Source organism: Corvus cornix, chromosome 4 (genome assembly GCF_000738735.6).
Source record: "Corvus cornix cornix isolate S_Up_H32 chromosome 4, ASM73873v5, whole genome shotgun sequence".
NCBI classification, from domain to species: domain Eukaryota; kingdom Metazoa; phylum Chordata; class Aves; order Passeriformes; family Corvidae; genus Corvus; species Corvus cornix.
In genome coordinates, this window is record NC_046334.1 from 66,541,192 (window position 1) to 66,563,607 (window position 22,416).

General features: G+C 37.0%; 1 protein-coding gene across 5 annotated transcripts in view; it reads right to left on the reverse strand.

Annotated features, from left to right (window-relative positions):
- Positions 1-265: 265 nt before the first annotated feature.
- Positions 266-22,416, reverse strand: part of MAEA (macrophage erythroblast attacher, E3 ubiquitin ligase) — a 49,731-nt gene continuing 27,580 nt past the window's right edge. For 3 of the 5 annotated variants that reach the window (XM_039551083.1, XM_010402058.3, XM_010402057.3), the window contains 6 exons: positions 15,166-15,288; positions 12,176-12,252; positions 6,017-6,125; positions 2,968-3,101; positions 2,078-2,273; positions 440-1,674 (listed from right to left, as the gene is read on the reverse strand). In XM_039551083.1, coding sequence (XP_039407017.1) covers positions 1,579-1,674; positions 2,078-2,273; positions 2,968-3,101; positions 6,017-6,125; positions 12,176-12,252; positions 15,166-15,288 — 735 coding nt within the window. In that variant the 3' untranslated portion in view covers positions 440-1,578. Of the gene's footprint in view, positions 1,675-2,077; positions 2,274-2,967; positions 3,102-6,016; positions 6,126-12,175; positions 12,253-14,214; positions 14,329-15,165; positions 15,289-22,416 lie in introns of all 5 variants that reach the window. The other 2 variants (XM_039551084.1, XM_039551082.1) reach the window with 2 other exon arrangements.

Below are 22,416 nucleotides of genomic sequence, written 5' to 3' on the forward strand. Positions count from 1 at the left end.
TAAGTTGTGGTCCTCTGACTATGCTTTGTTAGCATTCTTTAAAGCATGAAAAACCCACACCTAACATCACCCACAACATTTTATTAACAGGAAGGCTCTAGGACATTAAGCAGTCTTCTAGGAAGAGACAGAAAAAATCCTCAAGTATACTGTTCATATATGGAAAGTTTAAACCAAAAATACTTATTTGACTGAAATGCTCTGAAGAACAACGGTTAGGGTTGTTGTGTGGCATTTTTTTGGTTTGCTGGGGGATTTTTTGGCATTTTTTTGTGTGTGTGTTATTTTTCTTTTTTTTTTTTTTTTTTTTTTTTTTAATCTTGCAGAACACTGAAAACCAACACTTGGAAGTTACACTCATTTTAAGAGAGGCCACTGTCAGAGTTAATTTTTTTTACATTTAAACACAAAACAGCTTTCTAATTTTATATAATCAAGAAATGGAAAACAATTTTTATTAACAGTCTTACATTTACAATCTTTTATTAGCTAATCAACATCAACATGCAAAAATAAGCGCTAAATACAAACCTCTACAATATGGTTTTGTTTAAACTACAATGGTTTAATTCTTTTGAAAAGTCGTAAGGATGTGTTCTGCAGTTGTTAAAATTGAACTATTAGTTTCAGTAATGAATACTATTTAGACCCTAGAATTATGTAGTCATCCTGCAAGGCATCTTCAGAAACTTCGCCCAACACTTAAGAATACCAGCTCATTGTCATGTGAGTACATTCTCAAAGCAAGAAATAAGGCAGTAGCACTAATGATTTCATATTGAACCCTATGCACATAACTAATAACTTTAGAAGGACTTTAACACTATGGTAGACTGGAAAAAGAACATTTAAACAAGCACTGGATTTTGCCTGAAATGTTCTGAGTTCTTCTTGATACTTATGCAACCTCCTTAAAATATTTGGGTTTGGAAAAAGACTTCATACTCCTTCAAACCAGTCTCTATTTGATCCTCCAGAGAAGCCACCTTGTGTCAAAGACATCAAAAATATCTTCCCATGGAAATAAGTTATATCATTCATGTTCAGGATGACTTCATCAGAGGATCATAAAGAAGGCAAAGAGGAGTTTAAAGGAGAATACATTGGTAGTATTGAGATCTTTGATAACAAAAGGGTCTTGGACAATTGTGAAAAAGAGGGAAAAAAAATGGATTTCATTTCAAATCTGTTGTAACTTTTCCCCCAGTGCAAGTGTCCATCTTTAAAGAAAGCTATCCTTTAGAAGATGAAAGTACTTTTCTTTGAGAAGAGTCCAATTTTTGACCTTATGTTACAAAACCTTAACAATCAAAATTTGTTTCTGTGTTTTTTATTCAAGTACAAACTTAAGTCATAATTCCTCTCTTTTTTTTTTTTTTTTTTTTCCTCGTTTCAAGAGTGTTTATTGTTGCTCATTGATCTTTGGTCGCAAGAAACAATAATGCCACCGACAGGTCTGCTCCCCAAGGTGGCAGGTTTTGCTTCTTTGCCACACATTAAGGCCCCCCCCCTTTACAGGGTATGCCAAGATACACTGTGTCAAAATTCCAGCGGCACTTCATCATGTGTTTTACGGACCTACATGATGTAGACTTTCTCAGCTTGTGAGAAGTTGAAGACTTCTTTGGTTCTTGGGCAAATTACTTTGTCATCTTGACGAATAGAAAGCAGAGACTGAAAAAGAATGAAACCAAAAGATAATATTCACAACAGTAACTCAAAGCATTGCTGAACTGTTTAGGAAATGAATTTTTAATTTAAAAAAATGTTGTGGTCTGAGGTCAAAACATCTTTGCCCCCAGAAGTTATTTATTCTACATTATTGCACTCTGGAGGGAAAGATTTCCAATGCCATTTGATCTCATGTTACAAATTCACATAGTTAGGTATGTGACCATTAATATGTCTTCATTAAGAGCAATTTAAGCAGCTAAATATACAGTCCTTAAAAAAACATTACTGCAAGAATTATTTTTCTAGCTTCTGACTAAGTTTATAAGCTCTTATTTTAATCTAGCAAGTTATTCTAAACCACTGCTATTTTAGCCTTCAGCAAGCCATTGACTCCAACACTTACATTGTATCCATAGACATATCCATTTGGTAACATCATAGGAGGATTATTTTCGTTCATTACATCCCCCGAAATCTTGCAGACTAGTCGGGAGTTGGCACAATGTGCCATCGGCAGGGGCTGAGCCAGCTTGTTCAGGGATTTGCTACACACAGGGCAGTCGGGGTTTTTTGAGCTCCCATCCTCTTTATAACACTGTCTGTTAACAGCAAGTTAGGGAACAATCGCCACAGTGAAACCATAATTAATTTCCCATTGTATGGGAAATCTTAAAAGATCGTCAGCTGTGCCAACAGAGCCCAGGTGACAGAATGCACAGGAATATTTAATTCAAGTTTAATGTGTACATACAAGAATCAAGGGTTTGCTTTGTTTCTAGGAACAAGAAAGAACCACACATATCTGGCGGCCTGCACAGGTAAAGCTTCTGAGGTGTAGCACTCCAGCACCAGCCCTTCTCCAGCACAACACAGTGTGCAGCAAACCCAATAAAATTTCAAAGAATGCAGATATTTTTGAATATTCACATAAAACCTGCCAGGTAAGTTTGTGTTTCAGTGCTTAAAAACCAGTAATTGTGACCCAGCTCACTAACCCTTGCAGGCATATTCACTGATTTAAGACACGTGAAAAACAGCCAAACCAATCACAATGTTACATTTTACCTGAAAATTTTTGTTTGGGCATGCCTTCTTCTTAAACCACAATGCTATTTATTATTACCTCCCTTTAATTTAATAGTGACCAATTCATACTCCATCTGAACAACTCATGAGCAAAAATATTGAAGTGTCACATTTCTTATTTAAACTCTCTGAAAAGCATCCATAAGCCAAAAATAAACCCCCACAAGGCTTTTTTTCACTCCCAGTAATATCTGCATTGAAGGATACGGTGTTTTTATAGCTGAAAGGCCTGCCTGGAGTGTTATAGTAAAAACAGAATTGTTTCCCAGCTGATGTAGTCTGTAGTTATCATATCTAAACTGTTGGATCAGCATTCTCCATCGAGCAGGGTCCAAGAGATCCTGTTAAAAAACAACACAACTCTAAGTTGCTTTCAATCTAATTGTCCCAGGGAGCAAAAGCCTGGGAGTAGCAAACTGTGCAAAACTCACTCAAGCAAACCCATCACAAAACAGAAGTGGACCACCCCGATGCATAATGTTTAAGTAGTACCTTTTAACATTACTTTATTAAATCTAGTATTATTTAAAATAGCTGGAGCAATATTCAATCTCCATTCAATCTCCAGATGTTCTAATCAAGGTATATAAATCTTGGTGAGGTTACTTCTTCCATTTAGTTTCCTAGAATACTGGACTACTTAGGAAACAACATTAGTACTCCACAGCCTCCGAACCATTAACATCAAAAAGTCAGAATTGTTTTTAAATCACGTCCGGCTAATTCTGCTGATAATCATTTACAATATATAATATTTACAGAATTTTGTAAAAAGATTTCAAATTGAAGAAGTTGGCACAACCCCAGGTTAGAGAAAGCTTACATAAGCTACTCAGAGACAAAATTCTATAATGGTGTGTGTGTTACCTAAAAGTCAGGGAATAGTAATTAAAGACAGGATTTTTCTTTCCATGGAAGTAAGAACTAAACCCACAGGTCACAGATATATTGAACCCTAAAAGCAATGCTGTGAAAGAGTCATGTAGGAAGTGAAGATCCTTTGGAAATATACCTAGTGTCATCTATACAGGCAGACACCTAATCCTTTCTTTCTCATCCTTTGTATCCATAACCTGCACTTTGGTCATGAGGAGTGACAATATTTATTTACCTTTATATAATATTTGTCACATAGGTATTATACACATTGTAATGTATTGCATTGATCATATTGTCAACTGTGCATGCTATGCTTTGAGGGAACAAGGAGAAACAATCTGGGGACACCTTACAGCACCTTCCAGTACCTAAAGGTACTACATGAGAACTGGAGAAGGACTTCTGACAAGGCTATGGAATGACAGGACAAGGGGAATGGCTTCAAACTGAAAGAAAGCAGGGTTAGATTGGATATTAGCAAGAAGTTCTTTGCTGTCAGGGTGGTGAGATACTGGACCAGGCTGCTCAGAGAGGCTGTGTATGTCCCATCCCTAGAACCTGGCACTGCTGAGGTCACACCTCAAGTCCTGTGTTCAGTTTCAGGCCCCTCACAAGAAGAAGGACACTGAGGGGCTGGAGTGAGTCCAGAGAAGGGCACAGAGCTGGGGAAGGGTCTGGAGCACAAGTCTGATGATGAGCAGCTGAGGGAGCTGGGGGTGCTTAGCCTGGAGAAAACCATGTGGACACAGCAGATGAGGACATGGTTTAGTGGTGGTGCTGGGTTGATGGTTGGACTGCATGATCTCAGAGACCTTTTCCAACCTTAACAATTCAATGATTCTCTGGTTCAAGGACAGGTTGGATTGGGCTCCAAGAAATCTGGTCTAATGGAAGGCACAGTGACATAAGATTGTTCAAGGGATATCAAAAGAAAGTAGCTTGTTTTGCCACAATAGTAAACATTTTCCTTAAAGTCCTGAAAGAGGAAAAGCCAGAGAAAGTTCTATTCATTGGTTACAGAAGATGCTTTTTTCCTTGGATTAATAAAAATCAGTTGCTTAGAGATAGGATCTCACAAACTTTGTCACAGATTTAAGAAGAATTTACTTAAAGGCATTTTAGGAAGCCATTTATGCACAGAACTCATAGTGAAGATACTAAAGGTAACTCAAAACACGCTCTGTGATTGTATTGAACTAGGTAATTATTAGAGAATTCAAAACTTAACTTCCATAAACTAGAATGTTTTAAGTCATATCCATAAGTATCAGGGAATTTGTTCTCATTGTATGGTTGTACATGAAACAATCCTAGCCTTTTCTCCTTGTTCTCCCTCATTAAAACACTCCCCCCAAACTAGCCCTTAGAATAAAAGACAGGATTTTTATTTCCTGTCTGTTTCTTTCGAACTACTAAAATAATGATAAGCTCTATCTTACACCCAGTCTTCTAACACATCTAGCATTTATGCTCATAGCTCAGATCAAATCAAGCATGTAAAATACCAGGATCCTTCTAGGACTCTGGGATAAGCAAAGAAATTCATATTAATTCTGCGGGTTGTTCATTTCAGGGGTTTTTTGTGTGTTTGTTTTGTTAAACCATGACTTCATCATCATGTTTAGAAAATGTGTTTATACTGGCACTGCCACATAATGGCTTGGCATTTCATGGAATTCTTGTCTTGCTTTGACAACTCAACTCTTCTCTACCTTCTGCCTCCAAAGCCAAGTTAAAAAGAAGTGAATTAGCACATGACCACAGAACTCAGACTGTAGAAACAGTAGCTACCTATGAATTTTGCTTTATTTAAATTTAGATGTAGATATTACCACTAATATCTACATTAATTTGCATAATCCAAATAAATGAACACTTATTTTAAGGACCAAAAATATTGCTTTCAGATCATTCAAATCATCTTTCCTTTCTTCATGCCAATCACTGCAACAACAGTAATGTGAGAAGTAGAATTAAGAACTGCTGCTGGTGTATTAAAGCTACAGTTTTGTATGTTGAACAAGACTCTTTTTTTTTTTTTTCTTTGTACTTCCCCATCTTCTGCCTCTTGCTGTATATTCAATTATTGTGCTTCCAGCCCCACAGATCTCTAGTGCTGGGCTTATGGTAAGCCTAGCTCAGTGTGAATCCATGTTAATACTACAATTCCACTGAAACAATACAAATACTTTCTGGATTAATGTACAAGGACTGGTTACTAAAATTAAGAACTCTTACAAAGGTGGAATTTAGGAAGTAAAATTAAAAAAAAACCATTTATCTTGATATTATCAATGCATTTTCCTGTGGTGAAAAAAGAACTGAAACGTCTGTTTTAATACTGTGTTGTAGCACTGAATTTCAAGCAGCATGTTACCTTATAGGGAGAGATATGAGTGTCTGAAGGAAAGGCCAACATTCCCATCACCTGTCGAACCTCATCCAGCTGGCTCCCCTCAGCCTGACTGAAGTGCTTTCTTGCATGTCTGAAATAGAGAATTGATACTTTATTAGACAGCCTTGTTTCCAAATCAAGTAAATTTACTTAATTATGGAAGATTTTGGAGAAAACCTCTAGATTCTGATCTAGAATGTGAACTCCAAGACTGCTCTATGTACATTTAAAGGACTTGAAAAAACACATCCTGCAAATGGGAATGCAAGAATGACTAAGAATTAGCATTTTTACACTGCAATTTCTTAGAAACCAGAATCTTTTTATAGTAGTGTGAAGTCTTGCCTCACCTAGAACTAAAACAACCATAATTATTAGAAGAAATGTCTCTGCTCATGCAGGCTCCGTGTATGACATTCCTCTGGCGTACACTCACAAGTGAGAAAAAGGCAGTCTGAACATCAGCTGTTCCAGACCCATTACACATCAAGAGTGTTCAAGTATCTGCCTTGTTTATACTGACACTTGGGGCAATGTTTATTTTGAATAAATGATTTTTTGGGAGCAGGTATACAGGCTAGAAGACAATATCACTTTCTGCGCAGAGTACAAGAAATTGTAGGGCAATGTAATAGGAAACACTTTGTTAAGAGCACTTTTTTTAGCCAAGAAAAAAAATTAATTAGAACTTTAGTATAAATTTTTATACTTTAACACATACAGATGGTAAGGGACACACACATGGCTGAAAGCTTTGATATTTGAAATAGTATTATTGTATTACCAGAAACATTTAAATCAAAAATACAAATTTTAATATTTTTCAGTAAATAGTACAAAACCACAAAATTATTACCAGATTATAAGGATATTCAACTACTTAAAAACCCTGTATGAAAGTTTCCCCAGCCTAGTCTTCCCAAGATCAGTAATTCTCAAGCTGGACTGTAAGTGTGCAGGAAAACCCTTCAGCCTTTAAGCTGCATGATTAGTTCAGCATTTCTGCTAAAAGCTCCTGCTCTCAGTGGTGCACAGATGTAGCACAGTGGGCTGGGTACGGAACCAGCATTATACTGAATATCTGGCATTGCTAAGTGTAGGGAAGTTTTCCCTATGCTGTGACTTTTGCAGAGTTTTTATTATGGAGAAGATACCAAGCCATCTCTCAAGTACTCTAGTAAGAGTTTGCTCTTTTTTAACTTTTGAAGAGTCTTTTACTAATTCCTAAATTACTTTTAGGAATAGACAATATTTTCAATATGCCCATGGCTTGAATAAGAAAACCTAAGTAAGTTGTTTCTTTCTCCAATTCTGAATTTGACTACTGCACTGAGGTCATCAATACCATGAGAACAGTCTCTTTAGCAGTGTTTCAGTACTCCCACTTCCTCTCCCACCCAAGCCAGGAAGCAATGGAAGTTATGTAGGACAGACTGTTTCCACCCAATTTCCTATGCTGGGTGAGCAATTCAGGAATGTAAACATTGTTCCCCAGGTGATTACTGTTAGGAGGGCAGAAGCACAAAGTCCCTGGCCTGAGAGAAGAGACAGCCTGGACACGCTGGAAGAAAGCTAAAATAACAGTGGAGAGCTGCAGATGAAATCAAGAGCTTTTGAAAACAAAGATTAGGCAAACCAAAAAATTCAGATCTACCAGTTAAATTACTATCTGTGCATGCATGAGAGATAAAAGGGGAAAAAAAAAATCTTCTCAAAAGAACTGATTAGAGTGCAGTTATGTTCTGTGATTGTAAAACAGAAGTGACACTTCAGTTTTCACCAGCCTGGTCAATACTGAGGTTCTCCTCCCTGCCAGGCCATCAGCCTTCCATCACTTGCAAAATACTGAACACACTGGGATGTGGTGGCTGTTTTGGGTTCAGCCAGAATGAGTTAGGTTTTCCAAAGTGACCTTGTGTTAGTTAGCCTTCATCTCCTGACTTCCCCTCCCTCCTGTGTTCTTTAAAGAAAAACAAGGAAGGTTTCCCACAAGGTCTGCATGCTATGGCTAAACTTTATCCACTGAAAGCCAACACTGAAAAATTAAAATGGAGCAAGATATCTTTCAAAGGTGAAGCAAGTTCATTAATTCATAGCACTCAAATCTTTTTTAGATTGGGAGGCAAGACACAGTACTGTAAGTTTCTTGGGAATACACAACAGTGAAGTAACACCTTATTTGCTCTCATGCCATTATTCACCCCTTTCCTTGTCATTCAGCTATTTCCACCTCTGTGCAAGTGTTGTTATGCTCCTGGAGGTCTATGTGAACACTACAATGCTTAATTGCAATGTCTTTACCACCGTTAGCACATACGAGTCACTATAGCTAAAGCAGGGAGCTAAATTTTTCTAGGTAGTATTTTTAAAATCCTGACAATAGACCCTTCCCTGAATCTACTAACTAAATTCCTGTGACATATCTAAGTAACAGGCAGAAAATTTTGTTTTTTGAATCCCAGAATGATTCTGTAAACTCTGCGAGGACGAAGTCCATCTTCTTTTGTGTGTTCCTCCAGCCCACGCAGGTACAGCTGAGCTATTGTACTTGACAAATATTTACAAAGACTTGAAGACCTACAGTTCACTAATAGTACATTAAATTGTTACAAAAGGATACACATTTGCAATGTACAGCTTATATATCTACATATGCCTGAATATAAAAATGAACATATTTATTGGACAGTAGCAATAATTAAACACAAATATAAGGTGTTATCAAGAAAGGACTTGTTCCTACTCTGATTTTTGGCCAATGCCTGAATGCCTTTATCTCAGATCCTTATGACAATCTGCAGAATTTATACTCAAAGTGCTCAAAAGTTTTATTATTTTTATACCCCTGTTCAACCCCATCCCACCAAAAAAGTAAAGTGTTCATTCATCCTTGTAGGAGAGAAGTTGACTAAAATGATAGACTGTAGCCATTTTCTCCTAACTTTGCCCACCATCAGCTCTTATTTACTCCTTTTCATCCTTTGTAGTCCTAGAACAAGAAGTGCACATGATGTTTTGTTGAGCTTTTAGCTGAGAACTTTGTGTCTCTCTGGCATTGCCTAAGAGCAAAATATCAGAATCCTGTCAGATTTCCCAGAATGAAATTAGTGAGAGCTCCTAAAGTGTGAAATTGGTGTCAGTCATTCATTGTTACTGTAGTAGGTACAAATTTGACAAAAAACCCTAGAGACTGAGAGTTAAAGGCTAATGATATTAGCAAAAAACTTTGTGTTATATTTAAGCTTAATAGATTTACTCTTTCTATTCAAGAACAGTTTTTTACATTCTTGAAACTTGCATTTTCAAGGCTACTCTGATAAGGTACCTTAGAGGAAAGTCTGTTTGTACTCATTCTAAAAAGCTACACAAATTCAAACACTTACTTAATAAGATGTGTAATTTCAAAGTGCACATCAATTTTAATGTAAAAGCAATGTCGCTTCAGAGGTTCTCAGCAGGCAGCAGAAGCTTTCAAACTTATTTAAACACCAGCTGCGTTTCAACAAAATGTCAGTTCCCCCAGTTCCACTCATACAGGAAACTCCTTGGTAAACAGCCTCTTTCTTTGCTTTCTAATGGATGCCTGACCTATTTATTGCGCCATGGACACAATACTGAAAGAATCCTGCTGCAGGCACTTAACAGAAGCAAGCTAATAAAACCACAAGTTGCAAGGGTTTGCTAGAAGCAATGAGATTTATGCCACACCTCCCCAAAATGTATTCCCTTATTCATTACTTATTTACTTTGAAACAAAGTAGAACACAATGATAAAAGCTTACATTTTTAAAGCCACACTATGGAAAGGAAGCATTGAGATGTTGAAGTCTGAATGTACAGAATAATCAAAACTCATCTTGCTAGAAAGGAGTAAATTAAGATACAGAAAGACTTCCATAGCTCCTTTTCCTTTTACAATTGGTTATGAAGTTAAAGCAGCATTGCCACGACTGGCAGGTTATAATTGCCAAGTATAAAATGTATGTCAACCCTGAATTTCAGCAGGTATATGGAATATTATATGGAATATGCACATTTCACCCTTACCAACACTCAATAGGGATAATAGGGATGTCTTGTTTGCAATATAGACAGGAGCTCTAAGTTGTAAACCTCAGAGACTTCAGGAATACAGGTTATTCCACACAAAGCATGCTGTGTCCTCTTGAGGGCTGACAGCTTGCAAATTTTACCACTTCTGATGTGGAAGAGGGACGAGAGGGAAACAAATATCCAGTAACAATAAAATACAGAAGGACCTTATCTGCTTTGTCCCAGTTCTCAGCCTATTTCCTTATTTCAGCTCTGTGCCTGCCCTCTGGTTTCCAAGCTACATAAGGAAGCTGTAGCTCAAAGAAAATAGTTTTTAGAGCATGGACTACTCATTGTTAAGATGCATGACTGCACACTTGGCAAAGAAACAAACTGAGAATAAAGCTAAAGGCACAGTATTCATTTGATATAAAGAGCACCATGGGCTTCAGAAGACAGACAATGGAGTTGAGTCTCTTTCATCCTTTTCTTAAGTACTTGACAATTCCTTAGGATTTGATAATTCTATCAAAGGGTAAGTGCACATATCTAAATGCTAGCTTGTAGGTTTTGTTTTTAATTATTATGTTTGGTTTTAATTATTAACATTAAAATTAGCTGGAGTTTATCAGATTGCACATTTGCATTGGCTGGGACCAGAGCAAAGACAATTTAAGTGCAAGTAGGGCAAAGTAGGAATGATATTAGCTCAAAGCAAGCCATGCTTTGAATGAAATTAAAAATAAAACCTGAAATTAACCCTAAAACTTTGCCCTGCAGGAGAGCTTCTCCATCTACACTTGGGAATATGCTAGAATGTTTTCAGTCTGTGCATACATTATGATACTTTTCTGTACATCTGTGCTGCTCTGACCAAAATATCAGCTCTGCCACAAATGTAAGTTTCAATTTCTGAAGTACCTAGTTTGGGTTTAAAGGCAGCAGAACTTGCAACTTCCTTAACATAGAAATATTATGTGGCAACAGTGTTGACATCAGGATGCATCAGCAAAGCTTCAGGTCTGGCCATGAACTTCTCACCTCTCTTTAGGTTTAAATATTCTTACAAAAAAAGAACTCGCTGTGAGTACTCCCTCCCTTGGGCACATGTAAGCTCCACTAGCTCTGCCAGCTGCACTGTACTTTGGCACTGGCAAGGTCACTGCTTATCAAATTATCAACACATTTCTTTGTCCCAGTATCAAAATTCTACTTATTTCAGCAGGACTAGTTTCCTGTGTTATCCTGGAACATTATTTCGCCTTAAATCAGGACCATTAACTCAGATTTATAAATTGCTTCATGTGCTGGTACAAAAAGTACTGTCAGAAAAACTGTATTGTGGTTGAAGTCAGGCAGTGCTGAGGTGTGACTCCACTTCTGTTACTGATTCACAGCCCCACTGGGGGCTGTTACTTTCCCCCTGCAGTCCCCACTGAACTACTTCAGAAGAGGTGAAAATGGATATTGAGTTGGTTTCTTAATTTGGAGCCAGAGGAAGGGAGTGAGGAAAACCTAACACAGCTCATCCCTCTCCCACCCATGACCACACAGAACTCTAAATTAGGCATCAATACAGGAGGTGAACCCGGTCTTGCAAGTAACTTGCAAAATAAAAAGTTTAATGAAGATAGCAAAGCAGAAGAGAATTCAGTCAAAATAGAAATGTTAAAGCTTTAGATGAAGGTTTCATTAACCTTTTAGTATTTTTGATGATTAAAACTGTAATGAATTGCCATGAGAAGCTAGCTGTACCTTTTGAAAACTAGTTAAGGGTGAATATATATTTACACATTATATGCCACCAGAAAATCCATTTACTTTTGAAAACAGGTTAATTTTCTAAAACTTGATTTTGAAGAATAGGAAGATGCAAAGTTTCAGTGACAACATCAATTCTTTAAAAAGGCACATCTGTGGAATGGCACTTTGCCTTTAAAACAAATTCAAGCCCATCTTAAATCCCAAGACTGATGACAATACCAGGCGAGACCCTTCACAGGCTTTACAGGGCTTCTGGGTGTTGCAACAATAGTCACATGTTTCTAATGAAGCATAATACCATCTTGTTAAGAAAAAAATTGTTTGGAAAGCATCCTAATTTCATACCTCACAGCATCCAGTCTCTTGTTCTGTCGAATGAGTTCAATGAACTCCTGAATCCTTAGGCTGAACTCCAGACAGCTCTGAGATTAAAGACAAGACAGGGTCTTAGATGGTGCCAAAGTTGCACCGCGTGGTTTGTTAACGACTGTGTGTGCACAATAAAAAAGAAAGTGTTAATAACATGCAACTTGTTTGCTTGCTTTTAGGCATTCATGCAAAAAAAGCTGAAATGCTGACTCTACAGACAAAATCAGCAAAGAAATCCCTAAAAGCAAACAAAATCCTCCTCCTCTTGCCTCCCATCAGCAGGGACAACTTTTTCCTAATGACTCAAAGCATTGTTACCTGAGACACAAATGAGAGTAATAGGTGGTTTCTTTTTACTTTCTTACAATTTAAAGTCGTAGACTCAACAGTAGTTTGGGGCTATGTCATAATTTAGACAGGTCTACCCAGAAGACTCCAAGGAAGAAACAAACCTTTGAATGTTTTTTAAAAACCCCAATATTAAAAAAAAAAACCAGCACAAAGTTTAAGTTGCTGCAATGCCCTCCCTCCCTTTCTTCAAGCTTCTATCCCACTCTTCTTGTCAAACATCTAAAAGCCATGCTGGAAACAAGTCTCAAACAAGAAAACCAAGTGGCATTTACCTGTTTTGGGAAAAAGGTAAAATTTGAAGCCTAACGAAGTTGACAGTGTCCCTTTAAATCAAATTCCATCACCAGTTCACAAAATCTATAAAAAAACTTTGAATATGTGGAATTAAAAATAAAAAGATTCTCCCGCCTCCCGTAAAAGAACAAATCACTATGCTTCTTTACAGGGACACAGTCAACTGTTTTATTACCTTACGAAAATAATGAAAACCCAAAGTGCTCTGAATCATGTAAAGGATTTTTACTCCCTGAGTTCCTCCGCTCCACTTGCTGAGCGTTTTTTTCTTTACCCATGTTTCTAATGAATAGTTGCCTTTTGTTTATTGTCCATCAGCATAGTCATATCAAAATTCCTCAGTGACTTCAGTAGGAATTTGAGCAACTCCAAATTTCTATCAGTTAGCTGCCTGGGGTGACTAATGCACAAATTGCAACAATTGCTTATTTAAGATTTAAAACATAAGCCATTTTAACATAAAAATGATGCATTCTGTCATATGTTAAAACTTACTTGTTTAAGGAACAGAAAAAATTATTTTCCAACTATGCATTTTTCTGTATTCAAGCCCAGATTCAGCAGAAAATGATACTGAGATTTTCAATAGGACTATTTTAAAGAACCTTGATATCCAAATCTACACAAATCCCTCATCTAGAATTTTAAAGAAGTTTGCTTCCACTAAAAATCTGATCAAGCTTTTTAATGGTTAATGATACTGAATCCCAGGGCTTCCTATTTTGCTAAGACGTTTCCATAGCAAAACCCACATGACAAACACATGAATTTTCAATTAAGGTGCAAGCCAATGGCCCTATGGGTTCTGCAGAAAAGTGTAACTGAAGCAGAGAGTCCTAGACAATCAGATGATGCATTCCAACACTGTATACCTTTTAACAATCCCGCAGCAGCTCTCAAGATTTCAGATCACTCACATCTGTAAAGATTACATGACTGCCTTCCCAGGCCACCAAACACTTCAGATTTTAGATAAGGCTTGCATTCAGGTAGGTGGTGGCTGGGATTTTAGAGCATTAACACTGATGAGTAGCTAAGCAACTAGAAGCAGAAGAAATGTTTGTGTTTTAAAAAGAAGCGTAGTAATTTATCTTCTTCCAACTCTGATCTTTCACAGCCTTAGCTTTGGTTTTTGTTTGATTCAAAAAGAAACGAAAAAGAAAAAAGCGTAAGGCTTGCAGAAATAGATTTTTGTTGTAGTTCGTTTTTCAAAAAGAGGATGGGGAAGATTTTTCCCTTGCTTATTGCTTGTTGAAAATTGGTGATGAAAAAGTAAAATGTTCAGATTGTATTTCTTACATTACTTAACATTTTAAGATTACACAAGGGGGATTTTTTAGCAGTATCATTATGCAATGTGGTTTACATACCAATTCTGGTTTTCCTTTAATGGTTTCCATAACAAGACCATCATTTTCTCTAGAGTAATCACTGGCCGATTTACTTCTGCATCCCATCTTTGGTTCGTTCTCAGTTTGGTGCCCCTGAGTGACAGAGAATGTCACTCTTTGCTTATTGTTAAGTGCACTCAAACATTTTTGGTTAAAGAAAGTGCTTAGTTTAAAAAAATAAGACACAAACATCTTTGAGGGAGGCAGGGATTTTGGTTAATATCAGTTAAAAACAGATTTCTGCAAGCCCTATAAAAGATTACAGCATGTTTTGAAATGCATAATTTAGGAGACAAGGAAATTTAAACTGACTGCATAGCAACAAGTACACAGCATGTTCAGCTCATGGTACTCAATGGCTTGGGGAAGACTTTTTGTGTTTATTACTTGATTGGATTCCAGCTTTTGTTTTTGAAAAAAACACATTTAGTGTGTTAGCAAGTTAGTTCTTTACTCTAAAGTTTTATCTTCTTATATTCAACAGTTAAAAATTACTAAAATCTGCATGAAATTTCTCTTAGATTACCAATTAATCTCGTTTGTAAGACACCTTCACATATAAACTGAATTATAGTCTCACCAGGATGTACAGAGTTATAAATGTAAGTTTACAGGCATCAAGACACTACGTATTTCTGCATTTATTTGTTTACAAATTACACCAAACCGAGTATTGTATTTTACTTGAGCGTAATTTGTTGAGACAACACTGAATCCAGATGACCTATCACTCAGTTCCAGGTTTGACATTTCTGAGCCTGTTTAGCTCCAACTACCTATGCCTTTTAAGAAGATTTTTATACCTACTGTCCTTACTTTTATACAAGACCTTATTCAAGACCTGTAGTTTAAAACAAATTAACCACATCCAGCACCCAAGTAGTTTAGAAAATAGTTTAAGCAAAATGTGAATATGTTGCATTTTCATACCTTCATTTTTCTGAGTCTGGATTTGTTGTCATGACACCAAGCCAAGCAAGTCATAGTCTCTTGTCTCTCCAATGACTCTTCCACTTCTTTAGCAGTTAAAAACATCTCAATATTTACCAAGTCCTTCAAAAAACAAAAAAGGAAAGAAGGTCTTGTTAAATTGTACTCATACTTGACACAGCAATTCTTCAACTTAGCTGGAATACAGAGATACAAAAGACTTTGTTCTCAAGACTTCTGGTTTTTAGAATTGTTCACTGTAAAAAGACATTACAGGATATTTCCAAGGACTGAAATGTTCTGATAGTGACAACAGCTCTCTGAGTCTAGTTACATAACAGAACTAGAACAAAAAAATAAAGAAAAATATTAAAGATTATACCTAGAATCTTGCAGACTTTTATGCAACTGACATGCTTAATACCACAAATATTACCACAGCTCTAGTGAACAAAACCATTCTCAGAAATAAGATGGCATTGTCAGCTGTCAGAACAGCTGAATATACTTAAGTCTTAGAAGTTCTACCTTCTGTGAGACAAAGCTGAAAACTAGAACTAGCATCAGCTATATCACATTCACATCTTACATTTCATTAGCCAGTTTTTCCTTATCAATACAGGAAGTCTAATACTATTGGAAAAGTGAGTAAATCATGTTAGGGTTATCAGAATGGTTATCTACAGAAACTTAAAACAAGCCATATGTATTTCTGAAGTGCAGCAGAACTTGCAGCTTTTACTAAATCTTTCATTACTTGAAATTTAAAACCAAAACATTAACATTTATTCTATAGGTTGTATGATCATAGCAACAAAACCATTTATCACCAAAAGAATAAAGGGCCTCCCGCAGCTCTAGTGGTATCAAATCCAGGTAAGTCAGACTGCGCTCAGCATTCAGACAGCTAAAAGTTTACAGAACACCACTGAGATTGGACTTTAATGGACTCTTCCCATACCCTCAGGGATAAAAAAAATTAATGTATTTTAGCAATGTGTTGGCAAATGGACTGAAAGAATGCCAACCTATTCCACAACAGTATTTTTAAAGTATTCCTACAAGAACAGGAGAATCTTTTTGCTGGTCTGAAGTTTTTCTGATTATATGCTCAAGTGGAAGAAAAGTGCATCACTCCCCTGTGCATGATAAGGTGACCATATAAATACCTCTTGCCCATTAACTCATCTGTGTAAGTAGCTTGACATATAATGCAGTCATATTAATTATCTTGCTTGCATTCCATACAGCTGCTGAGTGGAAAGACAATTCCATTTAAGTTACAAACAATAACATCTCCATATACCCCCTAAACCTTATTTGAGCTATGGGCCCTCTTAATGAACAGCATTTGCTTTTACACCAAATTAAAGCAAAAGCATTTTCTTTTACATCAAAAAAGGACTGGATCTGCTAAGCAGAAACAAATTACTGGTTTAATCTCATTTGTTAGCTTTTTATAGTTTAAGCTTCATTACCAAAAAAAAAAAAAAATAAAGAAGCATAAGGGCAGCATTTGTTACAAGCCCATGAGCTGGTGAGAGAATCCCAGCTATCTGTATGTATCAATCAGGTGTTAGTATAGCAGCCCTCTACTACGAGCAAAAAGACTGCGATTGCTGCCGAGGCAGACAAAACTCTTAAATAAAAAGAGAATTTCTACATTGCTTTTAAAAACTTAAAATGAAAAAGGTTCTATTTAACAGAAATGCTAATTTGATTTGCTGTTGCCAAAAGAAGTCAAAGCTTGGCAGCCTTCTCTATTAAATAGACAGTATGTATCCAGAAAACAGAGGAGAACATTTTAAATTAAAAGAGTTTCTTTCAGAACTAACAATTACATTTAAATGGCACCAATAAATAGGATTTTCTTCTCTGTTGACTCGATAGAAAGTTAAGGAACAATATAAAAAAGGCATTAAGAAATCCTTTTGTAGAGACAGAAACAGCTTTTGCATTTGATTAGATGTAGTTAGAAGTCTTAATCCTGCAGACTGATAACCACAAAAATACTAAGACACAATTAGGCAATAAACCTTTAAAAACCCCACATGCCACACGGGTTTTTTTTATTCCAATCATACTTTCCTATCTTTTCTGGTGGTGCCTACTCTTGGGGCTTCTTCCTTAGCTAGGACTAAGGAAACAGAAGAAAGGAGTATCAGAGGATTAACCAGAACTAGTACAGCTCTTCTACACAGGCCAGTCAAGAGTACTCCTTCGTCTGCCTCATCTTGGATGGACAGGAACCAGTTTAGCATTCGTAGTAAGTATCTCATGTTCCAGTCAAAAAAATCCTCATTAAGACCCCAATCCTGAATAGCTTTCTGAAAGTATTCTGCAATTCAAAGTACAGGCTGCAGACCATACAGAAACATTGTCTTTCTCAGCTCCCAAAACAGGATTAAGATTTAAGAGGCTGCTACAAAGCGCCTCACTTATAAAATTTACATATAAAATTGACTAAATGTAAATACACAATTTTAGAGAAATAGTGCCACTTGATTTTGCAGGTGCAGAAAAAGCAGAAGCAAGAAATCTGTTACCACACACTCCCCCTCAAAATGACACAGTATTCAGCACCATGGCAAACGTTTTCTGAATTGTATATAAACTAAAAAGGAATTCTAACTCCTTAATTACCCTCTTTACAACACTAACGTCTCTCTTCATTTCACACTTTCAGCTTTCAAACTGGAACAGGGGTTACAATACTTTCCTGCCAGTACTGCAGAACTAAGGAGAACCCGACCCTGCACACAAATTATTTCAGTGCTTTGATCCAACCATAATTCTTAGCACAGACTTTCTAGCCTCCTTTATATATAACTTTGCCTAAATCACTTGATTACAAATACATAATACCTGAGGTTGGGCAGGAATACTGATCTACATGAACCTTTCATTTAGTTCTACAACTGTACTGGAAAAGTCTCATATGTCTCAAGGAGGAGAACTCACTCCATTAAGTATCAGCAACAATTACCCACTCAAGGAGGGAGCACAGTACAAACCAGGAAGTACCACCTGGATTTTACAATTTCTGCTTTAAAAAAACAGTACTGGACTAAAGTAAACTAGTTTCCCGTCTATACAACAGTCAATAACCAGGTATCAGAAGGGTAACTATTTCAACACTGGGTGAACTTTATCATAGAAGAACTATTTAATTCCATTACAACAGTGAAAACTCCAGAGAAAGACATTTATTATTAGAGAAAACTGCACATGAAGGCTGAAGACACTTTAGTGAAAGCAGAGATACTTATTTAAACAAGAATACAGCTATCCATCACCCTGTGCTCTGCCTGATTTACATATATATAGCTTTTAAAATATCACTGCTTCTTTTTAAGCTGCAAGTGCCTCCAGGGAGGGAGGTTACCAACCCTATGATTCTGCACAGAACTCCAATTATTAGGCATAAAATACTATGAAGAATGAGGATGCCTTTATGATGATGATTACTAGATACGTACTCCTGGCCAACATAAAAGCTGTATCCTATTTGTTCAGATGGGTTCTTAGTAAAGAACATCTCAAGCATGTTTATGCACATCCCCTCCCTCCTCTGAACAGCTTTTGGACTCTCTGGTAAGCATGAGCAGGAGTTGAGGGGCTGAACTCTCAGGGCATCTCACTCCTTGCCAGGGTGCTCTCCTTAGCAGGGTCTTGTTTTCAGGAGATTCCAGCGCCTGCCCTCACTGGAGGGAAAGGCTGCAGCAAAAGTGAACACTAGTCTGAAACACCAAAACTAAGAGAACAACAAAAATGGGTCCAGAACTTAATGAATTTATGTGGTTGCGTTACAGAAAAGAAGAAATGATTCACAAAAATACAGTGAAAGTTTTGAAGAATAATAGCCATGAAATAATGAGAAGGTATGTATAAAGGCAGCAGGGTAATTTAGTTTAACTGGCAGATATATAAGCTTCACATGAATTTAAAATTAAATACAGCTATGTCTATTATAAAGTTGTGAACCAAACTGGCAAATACATATCAAAATGTGAATTTAAACTGAATTTAAAGCCAAACAAAGGCTGTAACTTTAGATAGTGCACAATTAAGGGAATTCAGCAGTGAATTGGAAAAAAACAGAGATCTACATGTGTGGCTCCAAATTCATCAAGAAAACTGCTCAGAATTTTCATCACCAGATGCAACAAAATTAGCAACTTTGCATTAGATCGTAGGTCAAATAGCTTAGAAAGAACAAAACCATCTTTTCTGCAGTAGCAAAATAACTACAGAAATTCATGCAGTGTTCACGTGAGGATTTTTATGTAACATTTTAAAATTTGGAGCAGTCAGGTCAAGTCATTCCTCTCCATTGGTCTCCACTCTGCACATGAGCTGAAGTACTTTTACTCTATGAGATCTCCAGTCACAAGTCTGCAAAGCTATCAGAAGGAATGTGTGATAAAATCCCTTATAATTCATATGAACATTTATGTATTAATATAAACCCCAGAATATTTCACATATGAAATGTGAATCTTTAACAGGGCTCAAAACCAACCAGAAATGACTACTAGAACACACAACATTTGATATTTTCAAATCTCCCATAAGCTATTCTCAAAACAAGATTAATTTGTCAAAAAAGAAAAGTTAGGCTTAAACAAGGTAAAATAAAATATTTGATTCAGTGAGAAAAGGCAGCATTTTGTAGAAAAGAAAGTTTCCTCAGTGAAAAAAGCATCTCTCATAAAATAGGCTATTTGTTGTATAAAATAAGCAATTCATAGTATCATAAGATGCTGTTCATGTATTTTTTTAAAAATGCAATTTGTTTATTTTTAATTGCTTACTAGCATCAATATGAAATTGAAAATAGGCCAGTATGCCTCAAGCTATCAGTGGCTCATTGCCAAGAGTATGTACCAGTAACAGCTTTAATAAGATTGACTGTCTATCTATACACATTACATGCATAAGAACACTACCCTCATAAAAAAGCCTTTGCTGATGCACTTCAGCCTTCAGCAGCATGGTAAACTACTTGTATATGAAATACAATAAACACTTAGATCACTCAAACAACAACTTCAGAAAAAGCTGTGTTAAGCTTTTAATGACTACTCACATACTCTCCACTTGCAACACAACCTTCCGTATAATTTAGTTCTATGGAAGTGAAATAGAAATGTAGTAATGAAGAGTTACAAACAAAGAGGTCAATTTAGTCTTCCACATTAATATATTCATTTATTATAATTTCCCCTGTGACGAACACACAGCAAATCCAGGCATCCTCTCAGGCTGTGATCACTGTTACACAATTCAGGGAGAAGGCAAACACAAGGAGCTGCAAGGTAAGATGACAGGAGCAGCTGGGAAAGAAGAGGTCAGTGTATTTCCAAAGTGAGGAAATACTGACAGAGGCATCACTTGGCAGGAGCAGGAAGCCTGGAACACACCACAGTCACACTGCCTACTTGAAAACATGTGCAGGAAGGAAAAATGAGGTGCAAGTGAAGAGTGGGACAGTGCAGGTGGTTTTGATGGCAGTAACATGAACTGGGACTACAATCCAATTCCTCTGCCCCTATACAAGGGCAGGAATAAAAGGCTGCTGGAGTAACAGTTTCTTCAAAGTCAACACAGGGTATGTATGAACTGCACTGACATTGAAGGGAGACACAAATTAAGAAAATAATGGCATAGGTGGTGACAATACAGCAACACCACAATTACTGAAGACCAGATAAAGTGGGGCACAAATTAACAGTAAGAGGCCTCCTTACTCTCTGCTGATAAAATAACATTGTCTGAAGTTCATTAAGCTACTATTAAGTGTTACAATACTACACACATTAACAGGATTAGAGAGAAACTAAACAGAGTAACTGACAGAATGTCCTACTCAAAGCCACCAGCAGAGCTAGCTACTGGGGAAAAATGCAAAGACAGACAGCCAAACCACAGATTCACCAACAAAAGAGCCAGAAATGTTTTTGTCTACAAAGTAAACACAGTACCCATTGTGTACAGTCTAGCTTTCACATGAGAGCATCTTCCATACCCTCAGCATAGTACAGACCTTTTAGTTCTGCCTGGTTATTTTTGAAGGATCCCAGTATTTTACACTTAGTGTCTGCCAGAAGAGCACGGTCTTTATATAACATTAGAGGATACTAGTACTTTTGTTAATTGGTTCTAGTGATTAATTCATCTTCTAAACTTGTGTCCAACTTCAATTTTTCTGACTAGATTACAAAACTCCTTGGTATTTGACCTCTGCTCTCACACCTACCGAAAGCACCCATCCACAACATTTTCCAGTCATCCTCTCCCTCCAGTTTTTCCAACAGCTTTCTAAAGTATGGTCACCAAAACTATACATATTCTGGTATTGACAGCTCCAGAGCCAAGCAAAAAGAAGTGTTTCATCCACCTTCTTTTGCTCAAGGACATAAGCTGCTTGGAAGAGCCTCAAGAGTTGGAGCAAGCACTAGAGGTTGGTTATTAGCAATCTGTTTTCCCAATGCATCCTCTGCTCCTGCCTCAGCAATTTTTGCAGCTCAGCAAATGGCTGCACCTTTACCCACCAGCACATTACACCATGCTAAGTACAGTAATAAATGACTACGCTACAGTAGTGTAACAAAGCCTCTAGAGCTTAATATGCATCATTGGGCAGAAAAACAGCGCCTCGTTTTCTGTCACAGCCTCTTCTAGCAGAGAAAAGGCACCCAATCCTTTGGTAGTGGAGCACAAGCCCTACAGCTGTTGTCCATGCAGGCTCAGTCTGTCTTAGCAGCTACACACATTCTCTAACAAAACATTATCCTGTCATCAAATGTAGTAGTAAGAGCAAGCGTTAAACGTGAGGTAAGATTTACACTTTGAAGGAATGTCTGGCAGGAAGAAAAGACAGTAAGAAGAGGCATAACCCAAATCTCTTCTACTCCTGGGCAATCTCCAGGTATGGTAACACCATTCCCCGTTTAGATAAAATTTCAATTCAAGAACTTTTCTTGCATCACCAGCATTCCAGACTAAGTATTTTGTAATAAATTAGCTCAGTTGTGATACAGTACAGGTAACCCACTCTGTCTAAACGGACTGAAAAAAATATGATGCTCAACATCATAGCACAATTCATGTTGTTGGCTTTTGAAGTGTCAAATGATTTGTAATGAGGAAGTTTGTTATTCTGCTTCGATCTTGACTATTTCACATTTACATAATTCTAATTCCTCAAGATGCTTGAGACAAACTGCAGATGTAAGGCTGTGCAGGAAC